The sequence below is a fragment of the Mus pahari genome, chromosome 5 (assembly GCF_900095145.1).
Source record: "Mus pahari chromosome 5, PAHARI_EIJ_v1.1, whole genome shotgun sequence".
NCBI lineage: Eukaryota > Metazoa > Chordata > Mammalia > Rodentia > Muridae > Mus > Mus pahari.
In genome coordinates, this window is record NC_034594.1 from 102,465,092 (window position 1) to 102,481,261 (window position 16,170).

Here is a 16,170-nt window from a genome sequence, read left to right on the forward strand (position 1 = left end):
TGATGTTATTCCGTTAAATGTTTAACTATCCTGTCTATGCGTCTATGGAAAAGCATGTCTTTGCTACATGTGGCTTGTCCTTATGATTGTATTCAGCGTGAACTCACGGGAACTTTATTGGGGTGACCTTTCTTAGCCCTCAGATCATAAATTGTCTGATGCTTTGAATAAAGTTGGATATTACACGAGACTTTACTCTGCCTCACTTACGGGCTCCATTCTCCCAAGTCCCACCCACCTCTAGGGACATGGCGGTGACAGTCCTGGAGCTCTCCTTGGATCCATGATCAAAGCATCTGAGGAGAAGGTACTACTACTTCCCAAACAAACGTGTTTTCTAAATACATCTGTCAACAATGTAACTTCCCCTGTGACTTAGAGGCTAAGGTTTGTTGGTCTTACCTCAACAGACCAGGATCTCCAAAATCAATATCCATCCCGACAGCTTAATGTTTAGCACTCAAATCATACTGCCAGGTCAATTATTGTTTTTAAAACACAATTTATTAGTTTTAATTGTATGTGTATGTGGGTTTTGCTTGTATATATGTCTGTGTACTAAAGCATGTCTGGTGCCCAGAGGCCAGAAGAGGGTGTGGATCTTCTGCTACTGGAGTTATGGTTGTGAGCTGCTGCATCCTGGGAGCTGAACTCAGGTCCTCTGCAACAGCAGCCAGTGCTCTTAATCATGAGTCACCTCTCCAGTCCTGCAGCCCAGGTTTTGTAATGAATGACTTTATTATTTCTACTCTTTTTTTTTTTTTTAAAGAGAGGCAGTAACACAGAAAGATAAAATATTTTTATGAGCTAGCAAAGCTATTTTATTGAATAGCTTATGGCATTCTTGCACTTAGAAAAGTCACAGTAATATTATGGACAAATATCCAATTTATCAGGACTACTTGTCCTTTAATTATGGCAAGTGAGTCTGTAGGTATGATAAATAAGGAACTTAAAAGTAGGTATTTCTAAACAGGATCTTAATTGACAGATATTTTCATCATAAGTGAGAATCCCAGAAATGAAGCCACACCTATGTTAAAGAGCCTACAAGGGCTAATTGACTGATTAGAACTTCCCGGACTGTGGGGGAGATAAAAGTTGTAAATTTGGAGCCAAAACCCATCTTGGACAAACTTTTGTATCTCACTCCCTCCTCTGTTGGACACCACACAGCCTAGAACTTACGATGCAGACCAGGCTGGTCTTGAACCTGAGAGACCTTTCTGCTTCTGCCTCCTGAGTTCTCGAATTATAGGCATGTACTACAGCAGATCTTTCCCAACTCTGCTGTAAGCTGACTCCCTCCTGGTGCTACTGCTGTGTCAAAATGCCTTGACTTACTTACGACTTGTTTTCCTTCCATCACCATAAAATGTCATAGAACCATTTTCCACATGGGAACTTGCTATTTGGATGGACCTGAATACACACAGCCAGGCCATGGCCACTCAGATTTATCTTGATTATAAAGCATCTCTGTGAAGCAAACACTACTTCTGCATGGACAGAAAGAAGAAATTTCTCTTTGCTTACACAGCTAACAGTCACTGTGTCCCTATCCTCTGTTTAATAAACCAAAAGAAAAAGGTTGCCTCTGGCGAGAAGCGCTGCAGTCAGACCTGCAAGATGCTCCTGAGAGGCTGGGGACCTTTATCAGGGTTTTGCCTCTGGGTAAACACAGGATCCTCTGAGACAAATCCCCTGGCCTTGATGACAGGATTGGAAGTCAGTTATTAGAGCTGAAGGAGTGGAAAAGGAAATGCAGGGAAACTCATAAAAACAATGGCACACTTCAAAGCTGGTGCTGATCCAGCAGAGGCCAGGCCACCAAAGTCGGAGCACCGAAGTCAGGAGACCCTGATCAAAAGGCCTCTGCAAGGAGCCATCCTGCCTCCTGTCACAGCTCCATTCCTAACTAAACTAATAAATGTGCTCTACAAATGACCACTAGGGCAGCATGCTGGCCTCCAGAAAGATGCTGAACAGATGGCAGGAATTGGAACTGAAGATCCTTCACACTGTCAACTCCAGAAGAGTGTTTTCAAAGGACGAGAATGACACAGGAAGGGCTTAACTCTCTGACTGGAAGACACACGGATTTAAATTTTTCTTTTTTCTTTTTTGGTTTTTTGAGACAGGGTTTCTCTGTATAGCCCTGGCTGTCCTGGAACTCACTCTGTAGATCAGGCTGGCCTCGAACTCAGAAATCCGCCTGCCTCTGCCTCTCGAGTGCTGGGATTAAAGGCATAGGCCACCACGCCAGGCAGATTTAAATTACCCTGAAAAAGAAATCACTGCTTTCTCCACCTCTCTAGATGTTCCTAATAGATCCATGTAGCCAGAAACAAAACAAAATAAAACAAAACAAAAAACCAACCAACCAACCAACCAAACCCAACATTGATCTACTCTTAGATACACCTAGCCTTTCTCTTCAGGAACACAGAACAGAGAACAAAACTAACCAACTCTACTTCACTCTGGTGTAAAACAAAAGAAAAGCATAAAATAGGATAAAGACAGAAATAAAATGTGGCTGGCAAACGGTTGAGGGTTGGGGACTAAAAGTATCTGTTGTCTGCTCGGACAACCTGAGCTTGACCCCTGAGACCCACACGGTAGAAGGAAAGAAAAGACTCCTGCAATTTGTCCTTTGACTGCCACATACAATGTACATATTCACTTTTCTGTGGAAATATATATGTTTGCATGTAGCTTTTCACATTGAAACAGGGAGCATTGTAGTAATGATATCTCAAAGGAGTAAAAATAATACTGATTTTTCAGATAGTAACTTACAGAAAAAGGAAGTAGGAAGGTAGCCCCTTAAAGGAAAAGCCAGTAACAGGTCGGGCCAAATAATTTTCAATACAGATTTGGGATATTTTGTTCTCTAGAAATCAAGAAAGCCCTCCTAGAATCATGGGGCTAAAGCCATGGTTCAGAAGAAAAGTTAGTGTTGGGAAACTAATATAATGACATCAGTTCAAATGTCAAATACCCATGCGCAGATCAGTAACCTGTGCCTGTATCCCCAGCGCTGTGCAGTGTGGAAACAGGAGGCTCACTGGTGCTTGCTGGCTGTCAATCTAGTTCAAGGTTCTGCGATAGGACTTTCAAAATGGAATAAGGGTGTGTGTAATAGAGCAGAACACCTGATACTCTCTTCTGGCCTTCACCTGCATGTGTACCTACAGATGTAGGCACCTTTTAACACACACACACACACACACACACACACACACACACACACACACACACACACACACACGCAGGCAGGCAGGCAGGCATGCAGGCATGCACACACATGTATACATGCACACACAAATAAAGGTTCTTTATAAAAATGCAGGTAATAAACAGAGAGATCATGATAGAACTAGAAAACCAAACTGTCTGTCAGAACCAACTCAGGCAAAAGTCATTGACAGAAGCTGGAACCACTGGGGAGATGTGGGAACGGGATGGTCGCACGCTCTGAAAATGTCTATCATGGAGAATTTGTCACAGATTTGGAAAGCAGCTATGCTCACCACACAGCACCAATCAGTTATCAGTATGGTCTGCCTTATTTTATTGATAAGTCTTGGTTGGTTTTGTTTTTGAGACAGAGTTTTGCTATGTAGCTCAGGCTGGCTGGAATTTTATGACTCAGACCCCTTAGTGAAAACCTTTTCATTTTTTTACAGTCAGCATTTCAATTTTTTCCTTTATTACTTGTGTATTGAGGCAAATCTTTATCCTTCCCCACCTTCAAGGTCATAAAAATATTTTCTCCAGTATTATCTTCTGAAGGTTAGTCTATTCAGGTTGTTTTTCTAGACAGCCGAGCCATAAGTTTTGAAACTGTTGGAAAATATAAATGAGTTCAGTAGCAAAGTTAAAATCTTCAAGGTTTTCTATCTTTAAATAAATAGCCTTTCAAAAACATAAATAATAGAGAATTGCTGCTTAAAATGATACATGAGAAAGCACATTTTCCAGGCATTAAAATATATGGAAAGGGCCTAGAGAGATGACTCAGTGTGCAAAGTATTTTCTGTGAAAACAGAAGGACCTAGGCCTGGGTGCCCAGGACCCAGGTAAAAGCTGGGTATGGTGCTACCAGCTAACAACCCAGTGGATGAGACAAGAGGAGTGGGCTTGCTGGCCTCAGGGAACCCGGAACGGCAAGCTACAGGTTCACTGTCTCTATGAATAGTGGAGAGCAACAAGAATAGATATCACATGTTGTTGATCTTACACACACACACACACACACACACACACACACACGAGAGAGAGAGAGAGAGAGAGAGAGAGAGAGAGAGAGAGAGAGAGAGAGAGAGAGAACTTACATAAGTAAATAAGAAAGTGGAAAAGAACGAGTGTCATTCTCTTACGTGAGTAAACACAGAATCCTTGAGCTCTTCAAAATTGTCACTTGGAGTCCACGCTTCAGCAAACTGCAGAAAATCCCACTTTTCCTTGTCATCCTCTGTAGCCTGGAGTCTCTCCTTCCTGCCATTCAGTGTGCTCCCTGTGACCTGAGCCTGTGAGACAGAACATGAAGCTCTTACCGCAGTCATGCCACAGATGACGTGCTTTGATTAGTACCCTAACTTAAAGCTGAGGTCTTAAAGTTACCCAGTGAGAAAAATACTTCAACTTCATCAGATCATGGCTTTAGTAATATGAGTATTTAAAATTATAATTTTGAATGCTGAATTGCCATCTGATGTAGCCCCTCACTGGCTGTAGAACTCAGGAGAGTAGGCCCCAAGGCAACACAGAACTGGACCTGGGGAAGGCACAGGTGAGCTGGCTCCAAGGGCAAGAGAGGCAGAGAACTGCCCCTGCCCCTTGCTGGCTGCAGCACTGGCTGAGCTCTCAGGACAGTGCCACAGAGCTTACCTTGGTGATGTGGGTGTGGGTGTGGGTGTGGGTGTAGGGGACCTGGAGGGTCCACCCAAGCCCAGATGCAGGGCTTTGAGTTGGTCCACCTCCTTCAGATCCAAAGCTGCAAGATCTCTATGACACAGTGTAACAACAAGATAACCAAGAGGAGTCCCTATAAGGTTCCAATGTTGATAGTGTCACAGAAGCCAGAAACCCTGAACCAGACCAATGATTCACTGCAGTGAACATTTGCAAGTGAAGATGTGTAGACAAAAGAGTGTACTGTGGGACACTGTGACACACTACAGCTTCCACGATGAGAGGTATTTTCGTGCTTTATTTTGTACTTTTGTTTTTTCTTTTGGAGGGGAGACTACAAGGGCTGAGAGCAGATAGAAAGGGACAGGGAGAAGAGTAGGGCAAAGAATCAATAAAAAGTTTAGAAAACTGATAAACAAAAATCAAAATTACAATTTAATTACCAAATGTTTAGGGAGGTTTAACAGAAACATACAATATTCACTTTCCTGATTAAATTTTTATTTTAATGTTTATATACTTAGGAATTTTCCCTAAACATGATTGGTCAGTGTGCATATTTATAATCACTACTCAGAACTCCCTGCAAAAGAGTGCTCATTTGAGACCTCCCCCTCCCCCAATATTGAACTCTTTATCTTGGTATGATGTTAGAAAGCAACACCTTGGGGAAGTGATTAAGTCATGAAGATGGAGCCCACATCCACTGGATTAGTGGCAGAATGCGCTATGGGATTTTGTTGCAGTAGCTCACATTTCTTAGAAAGTGATGTCCCAAAAGTATGGTTGCTGCCTGGAGGGGTGGGAGGGTTACAACTGCAGGCAATGGGTAGAGGCTGGGAGCCTGGGGTGCATGCTAGGTAATCCCACAAAGTCAACAAGGGGTGCAGCAGAGAAGTATCCCTCTTCTTAGGGGAACACCATCATAAAAGCAGGGGAGAAGGGGTGGGAGAGGGGGTTCCATAGGGGAAACCAGGAAAGGGGTAACATTTGAAATGTAAATATAATAATAATAATGATGATGATAATAGTAAAAGAACAGCCATATAACCTGAACAGAACATTGCTGGGACAGAGACTGCAGAGGCCATTTGGATGAAGTTCAGATGAAAGGAAGGAACATGCTACTGGAAACTGGAGGAAAGGTCACTTTGTTCAAAAGCCAAGGACTTAACCACATGGGCAATGTTCTAGTTATTTCTGGAAGAAAGAGCTTACAGGCGATGAACCTGCATCCCGCTGTGACTTCTGACCGCACTCTGCAGGAGCATTGTGGCTCCTTCTAACTGTCTGTGTACATGCAGGAAGAGAGAAATACAGACACAATTTCAAAACAAAGGGGGGACAATTTAAATATGGGGAAATCCTTAGCTCATCAAGATTGAACAGATGAGAAGAACTGTTTTGAAGATAACACTGAGGTGTGTCCCAGCGGCCATTTGATCTAACAGTTACCATGACATGAACTGCAGACTTAGTCAAAGTGAGAAGCCGACAGGAGTGTGTCAGCTGGGAGGGAAGCAATCACAGACAGGATGGCAGAACGAGGGCAGCCTGTCAGCCTTTGTGAGCTTCACAGAACTGGAGTACAGCACGACTCCACAGCCGGAATACAAAACAAGGGAGAGGGTGACAAAGGCAGGGCAGGGATCACCAGGTGACACTCTTGCCACTGGCACTGGTAGGGTGGTGGGTGTAGCACTTTCACTGGATTGTGAGGGAGCAGCAGGGGGTGGGGCTGCCTGCTGCAGCTCTGCAGCATCTGTGATCTCTCCCCACTGCACAGAACCTGAAAGCCAAGGCAGGGGCGGAGCCACCGCAACTGTTTGGCCAGTACCTAGCTGAGACAGGGGGACATCTCCATCCCAGTAGATGCAGAAGGCAGGGCTACTGCTCTCTGTGGCCTGGTGGACAGTATAGGGCCAACGAGGATTAGTAGCAGGCTTTGCTATCTTACTCAACTTGCCCTGTGAGGTGTAAAAATTGTCTGAGCCGAGCTAGCCCTTTGTTCTTTACTTTTTCTTCCTCTTGGAGTGTGAATGAGTATTTTAGACATCTAGTTTAGAAGTATATAACATAGATGGCCTCTCTGAGTCACAACTGGGGAGGAACTTCATCCCCAGATGAGTCTCATCCACATCTATTTAGATTAGATACTGGAGTTTGGTAGAATGAATGAGTGCAGTTAGTGCATAGCAGCTCATGAATTTTATGGGGACAGATAACGGTTGGTTTTACAACTTGACACAACCTAGAATCACCTGGGTAGGGAGACTGCCTAGGTCAGATTGGCCTGTGGGCATGCACTTGAGGCTTGTTTTCAAATTGGGTGGCACTTGCTCTCCCCTCAGTGACTGTACTGGTTAGTTTTGTGTCAACTTGACACAGCTGCACTTACCACAGAGAAAGGAGCTTCAGTTGGGGAAATGCCTCCAGGAGATCCAGCTGTAAGGCATTTTCTCAATTAGTGATCAAGGGGGTATGGGCCCCTTGTGGGTGGTGCCATCTCTGGGCTGGTAGTCTTGGTTCTATAAGAGAGCAGGCTGAGCAAGCCAGAGGAGGCAAGTCAGTAAAGAACATCCCTCCATGGCCTCTGCATCAGCTCCTGCTTCCTGACCTGCTTGAGTTCCAGTCCTGCATCCTTTGGTGATCAACAGCATGGAAAGTGTAAGCTGAATAAACCCTTTCCTCCCCAACTTGCTTTTGGTCCTGATGTTCTGTGCAGGAATAGAAACCCTGACTAAGACAGTGACTAACAGTAATCTGGGGTTATAAGCTGAATAAGCCACCCCCACTTTATTAAATCAGAGCAATAGAAATAAAACTAGGACAAGACAGAATAAAATGTAATAGATGTATGTAATAAAATGTAATGTAAAAATGTATGACTCTCCAAAATTCATTTACCGAAACCCTAATAACTGATGCGAAGGTGTTAGGAGGAGACTATTAGTTATGGTGTAGTCATGACTAAAGCGACCGGGGAGGAAAGGGTTACTTTGACTTACATTTCCATTATCACTGTCCATCATCAAAGAAGTCAGGACAGGAAATCAAACAGGGCAGAGACCTGGAGGCAGGAGCTGATGCAGAGGCCATGGAGGGTACTGCTTACTGGCTTGCTCCCCATGGCTTGCTCAGCCTGCTTCTTTATAGAACCCAGGACCACAGCCCAGGGATGGTCCTCTCGAATCAATAACGAAGTAAGAAAATGTCCTACAGGCCTGCCCACAGCAGGCTTTACGGAAGCCTTTTCCCAATTGAGGCTCCCTCTTCTCTGATGACTAGCTTGTGTTAAGCTGACATAAACCCAGCCAGCACAATACCTCACAAATGAGATCACTGTCCTTATAAAAGGAGAGCATGAGGACCTAAGAGGAAGTCCTGCCCAACTTGACCATGCTGGCTCCCTGATGGCACTTCACATCCTTCAGAACCCGGAGGAACATGAATCCATTTATTATGCACCACCATGGTAATGGTATTTGTTATAGCATCCCCAATGACCAAGAAATCCTACTCTTACTCAGGCTTCTTCTGTAAGCATCCTTCAGTGTTGGGAAAGAGAGGCAGCTGAGGAGAGGGTACAGGCTGTCTTCTGTTCACATTAGTTCAAAGTGCTAGAATCTTTTTGGAAAAGATTCAAGCCGGGTGTGGTGGCACACACCTTTAATCCCAGCACTCGGGAGGCAGAGGCAGGCAGATTTCTGAGTTTTGAGGCCAGCCTGGTCTACAAAGTGAGTTCCAGGACAGCCAGGGCTATACAGAGAAACCCTGTCTCGAAAACAAACAAACAAAAAAAAAAAGATTCAGTGTTTCTAAAGTTAGGTTCCAGTGATCCTAGCCTTGCTTGTGAAGCGGTGGGAGTGGTCCTGAAAGCACTTATGAAGCATGTGTGAGCTGTGAGCAAGGCAGAGTTCAGTTTCAGCACATGAGAAAACTAGGAAGAATAAAATAGCAACAGAAAAAGGGCTTTCAAGGTAGCTAGAGATAGCGTGGGAGTTAAAAATTCTTGCAGAAGACCCAAGGTTGGTTCCTTGGACCCACAGGCCCTGTAACTCCAGTTCCAGGGGACCTGAGGCCTTTGTCTGGCCTCAAGGACACCTGCACTCACATGTACAAACCCCCATGTAGACATACATACACAAAGCTAAAAATCAATCTTTGCTTTAAAAAAAAGGAAAAGAAAAAGGGCTTGGAAAAAAGCAGCACGCTTGGAAAGTGGTGCCTTGGTACAGCAGAGGGAAGCAGGAATGAAGCACCGAATGAGTCCTTTATGATCTTACTCTCTACTGTGCTATCTAGTATACTTAGGTAGCCTGTGCTTGCACACATCAAAATTTAGCCTCCTAATTCATGCCATGCACAGACTACAATAAAGACGGGGTTAAAACTCAAGCCCTACCTTTCGATTCAGCATTGCCCACATTAGGCTGTCCAGAGTACCATTTGCAATAAGGTAGTGAATATTCACAGAACTGCACTGTCCAATTCGGTGAGCTCGGTCTTCTGCTTGTTTGATATGTCCAGGGTCCCAGTACAACTCAGCAAAGACAACGTGACTCGCAGCAGTAAACGTTAAACCCTAAGCAAAACAAAGTGAGTAAGACACAAATAAGCTGAACATGAGACATGCATGTAGCATGAGACTCCCATGTAAGAAAGCCTTCCTGAACACATTATAAGAAGAAAAAAACAAGTGTTCTAGTCAACTTTAACTGTCAACTTGATAGCTTAGTGTCATGTGAGAAGGGAGTGGACAACTGAGGGACTGCTCAGGTCAGCCTGGTCTGTGGTATGTCTGTGGGGGATTACCTTGATTGTTAATTGATATAAGAGAGCTCAGCCCACTGTGGGCAGCATCATTCCCTAGGCAGGTGGTTCTGGGCTTTGTCTGAAAGCTAGCTGAGCATGAGTGACTTAAGTAGTGAACAGTGTTTCTGCTTCAAGTCCTGCTTGAGTTCTTAGACTGACTTTCCTCAGTGATGGATTGTAACCTGTAAGCTAAAATAAATCCTTTCTTCCTCTAAATTGCTTCTGGTCAAAGTGTTTTTATCATAGCAACAGAGATGAAACTACTAGACTAAAAAAGTTTTTAAAATTAAGTCATTCATCTTAAGACAAATTAGGAAGATTTAACTCATGACCAACAAATGAAGATTACTTATTTCAAGATACTCAAGTGAACTATAGGAAACCATTTCTGTAAAACATTTCAATAGGCAGGTTGATGGGTACTGTATATACAAACAAAACCACTTTATTCTCGGATAAAGGGTTAGACTCACTGTACTACTGGAAAACCTGACATTATAAAAGAGAATAAAATTTGTAAAACATGGTATCCATGGCAACCAGGCATCAAGCATTGACATCTTCTTCATTTAACTCAAAACACTTGCTGGAAAGTGAGAGAAGCTTGTGTCCATGTGCAGTGTCCTCTTGTGCAACCTTCCAAGATATCACTTCAAACCCTTGCAGTTTAGTGCCTCTTGCCTCAGTGTGTCATGCAGTCGCTGCAGTCTCTGTGCACCTGGCTTTTGCATGAACTTGAAACACTGTGGTAGTATTAAGCCTTGTTTAATAACCAATATATGAAATACAGCAAGCTGCTCAGATGAATGTGTGACAAGTTGCATCGCTTCTAGGATTGTGGGCTGGGTGAACGTTTGAAGCACACATAGCAGTGGGCACATACAATCAATGGTGTGGGAGGTGGAAGAAAAGTCTGCCTTGCTTTAGAAATATGGTTTAATCCATGTGTTCACAGGCACTGGAGCTTTTGTGAGGAAAGCATTTTTGAGAGTGCTACACAATTAGTTTAACTTAAAGTATTTTGTGTTATAACAAAATCATATGATTATTCATTAAGAAGGGCAACAAATTCCTTGAAAATTAGCCACTTCATAAAACGGGTTAGAAGTAATAAAAACCAGGATAGAACTAAACACAATATTAAACTTGTGTTGCGATTTAGGACCCCAGAGTCATATTAGAAGTAATACTGAAAAAATAAGTAGTATTATCAGAGGGAAACTGCTAACCTTGTAAAAAGCATATGACCAGGGCTAGGGCGGCAGATGAGTCAGGAAAATGCTGCCTCGCAAATGTGAGCACCTGAGCTCTTTTCTCCAGACCCACATAAGAAGCTGCGTGTGGAGGTGTGCACCTGTAATCCTAGCACTCAGGAGGTAGAGATGGGCAGGTTCCTGGGACCCACTGCCAGCCGACAGCCTAGCTAACTGGTGAGCCCCAGGTCCTGGGACCCACTGCCAGCCGACAGCCTAGCTAACTGGTGAGCCCCAGGTCTCAGGAAGAGACTCTGTCTCAAAAGACAAAAAGCTACCATAGTGGCGCACGCCTTTAATCCCAGCATTCAGGGGGCAGAGGCAGGTGGAAGTCTGAGTACAAGGCCAGCCTGGTCTACAGAGTGAGTTCCAGGACAGAGCGAGTTACGTAGAGTTCCAGACCCCCTCAAACAAACAAACACAGGAGGTGATTCCTGAGTTACAATTCCTGACCCCCGAGACTCACATGTGGCCTCCACATGCATGTATGTGCACACACATACACATAAGCATGCATGTTTATATGACCATGCTCACAAGATCACTATCATTCTAAGGACTAGTCGATCTATTATGTGAGATGTTTCCTTTGTTCTAACGAGGAGTTCAGTCTTCACATATACAAGTGTTGACTTATATCACCAATACAACCTTGAATAAAATATGAGTGCCCTAAAATTCTTAATTTTAAGATATCATTTACTTTTAATCATGTTTTAAGCTTTCCTGTCTGGTTTCACCTTACAGAAACATTCACTCTATTTCTAATTTCAGGTTCTTGGTATAACTGTCTATGGCTGGAATACTATAAGCGATACATATGTCAGATTCTAGGACCTTTAATCCAACATAAGGAAGCACTGAGACAACTCCTAGTAGGTCCCTAAACTGTTTCATCCTCACAATTCCTCTACACAGAATTTTCTGGGCTTCACTTAGCTGGGTAAAAACTGATCTTGATATACACCAGGTATAAGATAAGCCATGGCTGTATGCCCAGGGACTACCACTCCCCTGCCTCAATGGTAACTGGCCTGCTTTATATATTTATATCAAAATATTTTAGAATGAGGCAGAAGTTCAAAAGGGTCCCTTTTTAATTTTTACATAGAATGACTACAACCGCCACTGATTTATAACACATCTACTCTTCTTAGACCTTTCTAGACACCCGACTGTCGGTGGCAACCTGGACTGTGATGGTTTGATTTAGAATGGTCCCCATAGCTTATATATTTGAGTACCTGGTCCCTAGTTGGCAGAACTGTTTGGAAAAGTGAGGAGGTGTGGCCTTATTGGAGGAGGTGTGGCCCTGGCACCATTCCCACCTAAGCTCTCTGGCTTGTGCTTGTGGATCAAGATGCAAGCTCCCAGCTGCTGTCATAGCACTATGACTGCCTGTTTGCTCTTTGCCATCATGGTCTTGGATTCTACTAGCCCTCTGTAACCATAAGCACAAATTAAATGCCCCCCCCCCCCCAAACTTTATAAACTGTCTGGGCCATTTGAGGAAGGAATGTGAGCTGCTCTCCTAGATAAAAGATCCTTGCTTGGAGGCGGTGTGTGGTGGTGCAAGCCTTTAATCCCAGCAAGGCAGCCAGAGTAGTTACACAGAAAAATAAAAAGCAATAAATAAATAAATAAATAAATAAAAATTAAAAATAAAAAAAAAGCAAAATTCCGGAAGAAGACAGATGTGATGGGGCATGTCTTTAATGCCAGCAATATGAAAGGTAGAGACAGGTACATCTCTGTGAGCCCAAGGTCTACAAAGTAAGTTCTAGATCTGTCAGAGATAATAAAATGAGACCTTATTTCAAGAATCAAGCAAACATACAAACCAAACCAACCCAAAATACCTGAAGAGATGTGGTCCTCAGGATTTTGTGCAACTATTTCTGTGCAAACTGAAAGACTCTACATGAGAAAATTACATTAATTAATCAATGGCGTGTGTGCATGTTCAGAGATCAGAGGACAACCTGAGTTACTGCTTTTTTGGTTAGGGTGGCCACTGGTAGGATGGCCCATTCCCAGTGGCTGACTCCACTCATATGCACATGGGCAGCACTAGTCAGACTCAATGAGGTATTTTTTAAAAAAAGGAAACAAAGTTGGGAGGAATAAGTGTTGGAGGAGGGGGAAGGATGCTAAAGAAAGCGGGAAGGAGTGAGCCAACTAAGATACTTATATGAAAATTTCAAAAGGTAAAAACAAGAGGCTGCCTTCCATTGTATTTTCTAGCACTCTTAAGCAGAAAGAATATGTACTATAATAGACATCTAGATATAAAATGACAATTTTATAAAACCAAGCTAGAGTTAAGGGGCTTTTTGTTATAATATGATACTTTCTTATCAAACACAGACCTGCATCTCTTACCTGGCCAGCAGCCTGAATGCTCAGGATAGCCACACGAGTATCAGGGTCCTTCTGAAATTGATTAACCAGATGAATTCTTTCTGAAGATGGAACACTTCCATCTATCCTGATGTAACGAGACTAGCATCAATAAGAAAAATAGGGAAATTAGACAAGTCTTATGCAGCCTTATTTTATATATTTTATACCTGATTTTTATAGTCATATAAAGACACAAACTGGTTAGAATGGTATATCAGCAACTACTATAGCAAGAATCTTAATAACATATAACAATTTCTTAATTAAAAGCTTTATTATGGACTGTGCGTACACACATGTGTGTGCACATGCAAGAGTGCCATGGTACATACATGGAAGTTAGAGGAAACTTTCAGGAGTTGTTTCTCTCCTTCTATCATGTGGATTTCAGAGACTGAAGTCAAGTTATCAAGGTCCTTACCTGCTCAACTATCTTGCCCACCCCCGTTTTGGACTTTTTAACCTACCTGAAGACAGGCTCTGTGTTTAATGCATCTTAATACCACTGTGGTGTTTTGAATGAGAATGGTCCCCACAAACTCAAATATCTGAACGCTTGGTCCCCAGTTAGTGGAACTGTTTGAGGATTGGGGTGTGGCCATGTTGACGGCCATGTGTCACTGGAGGTGGGTTTGGAGGTTTCACAAGCCCATGGCATTCCCAGTTAGCTCTCTCTTTGCCTCACGGTAGCTGCCTCAACATGTAACTTCTTGGCAACTGCTCTAGCAGTATGCCTGCCTGCCTGCCTGCTGCCATGCCCCACGCTATGATGGTCACAGACTCATCACCCTCTGACACCATAAGCCCAATAAACTTTTTTTCTATAAGTTGCTTTGGTCATAGTATCTTCATGCAGCAATAGAAAAGTAACTTAGACAGCCACCAATGCCAGAAACAACTGTTTTTATGCAACAGGACTCAATAATTTAACAATAAAACAATTTAAACAATAAAGATTTTTTAATTAAGCAATTATTTCTTCAGCAACATTCTATGCAAGTTAATTCCTAACCTTTTGTCAGTCAGTGAGAGTAACTTTAGACTCACAGGATCAGTTACTGCAGTGTAAAATCAAAACCAGATGAGTGAGAAAGGAGAGATGATTTTGCTCAGTTCTTAGGGGCATGCAGAGAGCGGTATGTGCAGTTCCAAATGTAACCAAACATTAACCAGGGAGTAGCATTCGAAATCTGCCATTCTGGACGCCTTTTTTTTTTTTTTCACATTATTAAACTTAAAAGAACCATGAAATGATTGTATCCACTGAAGTGAGGAAAGAAGACACCCACACACACCTTTAGAAAATGGAGACTCATTAAGTGTTAAACTGAATAGACGTGTCTTTGAGAACAATTTAAGCTGTGAAAAAAGTCATGTGTTAGAAAATAGCTAAAAAGATCTAGCTCAACCTCATAAAGCTAAGTTAAGCCCTAAATTTCAACTCATCTCATTCAAATAAGTATGTTCATATGTTCTGGTGTCTTCCTTCAGAGAGGGATTTAAGACATAGCACAGTGTGATGCCACAATGTGAAAGGTTCTTTTTCATAGATATTCACGCTCTGAGAAAGACTTCTGTAACCTTACAACTAATTTTTAGATCATTGACCAAAAAAGATAGATAGATTCACATTATTTTCCTATTCTGAATTTATTTTATGTTAAAATTCCTGGGTTCTGACCCAGGCACAGTGGTCCACTTATTTTCCTCCCATCAGTCAGGCTTTAGTCCTGACTTTGAAAACAGTGACCTGTACTGGCTACACTGCTCCTACGCACGAGGTCACACTACTTGCCAGAAAGTTTTTATAGCTGCCTCTGAGCACCTGTGCAAGCCCCCCAACCACTCACAGGACAGATGGCGGGTAAAACTGTGAAATGGACAATGGGAGACGCAGTCACTGATGTGAATCCTGGACACGGAGGTGGATCTCAGAGGATTCAGGGAGGATCACCGACCTCGTGGATCTGGCCTAGTTAACCGACCTGGCTAACACATGGTCGTGCACTTTAATGCATCCTTGTTCCCTCTTCCTGACAGTTTTCCATGATGTGGTCTGGGAGTTTAAAGGCTTTGGTAATTTGAGGGTAGTGATTTTCACTGGATTTTTTCTTTTCTCTTAGCCACACATTAGCTGTGTTGGGGTTTTGCCACTCTCACGTGCTATCTCCAGTAACAGGAAAGGGAGTTCCTGTTACGGGTGCTAAGACAGAATATCCTTAATTAACTCAGACAATAAACAGAGGAACATTTTAAGATTGATGTAAAGAAGAAAACAGTACCTCATGGTAATATTATTAAAATTTTTAAGAAAATAATAAATTGTTGATATAATCATGTATTTTAAAAACATCATCCAAAGGTTAAAAATATCCATATAAATCATGAGACTAAAAGTGACATTCAGTGTAGTGAACATATGCATTCTATAAATATAAATATGCATTTACAGAACCATTATCACATACCTTGCTTTCAATGACTGCTTCTGTACAAGCTTGGAGCATACTTAAATGGTGTGCAAAGACCAGAAATTTAAGGGAGTCATTCTGAAGCAACATCTTAATATAGTCCTTCACTGCACCTGCCTAAATATTAAAAGTCAAATGTTATTAACGTCAAAGTTTTTATTAAAGCACCATGCCACTTTTAATAAAGAATAAAACAGCCGGGCAGTGGTGGCACACGCCTTTAATCCCAGCACTTGGGAGGCAGAGGCAGGTGGATTTCTGAGTTCGAGGCTAGCCTGGTCTACAGAGTGAGTTCCAGGACAGCCAGG

At 42.6% G+C, this 16,170-nt stretch overlaps 1 protein-coding gene across 2 annotated transcripts in view; it reads right to left on the minus strand.

The window, feature by feature from the left end:
• Positions 1–16,170, minus strand: part of Zranb3 (zinc finger RANBP2-type containing 3) — a 142,696-nt gene that overhangs the window by 29,001 nt on the left and 97,525 nt on the right. For both annotated transcript variants that reach the window (XM_021198241.2, XM_029539400.1), the window contains exons 9-12: positions 15,860–15,979; positions 13,371–13,490; positions 9,326–9,505; positions 4,386–4,535 (exon numbers count right to left, since the gene is read on the minus strand). In XM_021198241.2, coding sequence (XP_021053900.1) covers positions 4,386–4,535; positions 9,326–9,505; positions 13,371–13,490; positions 15,860–15,979 — 570 coding nt within the window. The remainder of the gene's footprint in view (positions 1–4,385; positions 4,536–9,325; positions 9,506–13,370; positions 13,491–15,859; positions 15,980–16,170) is intronic.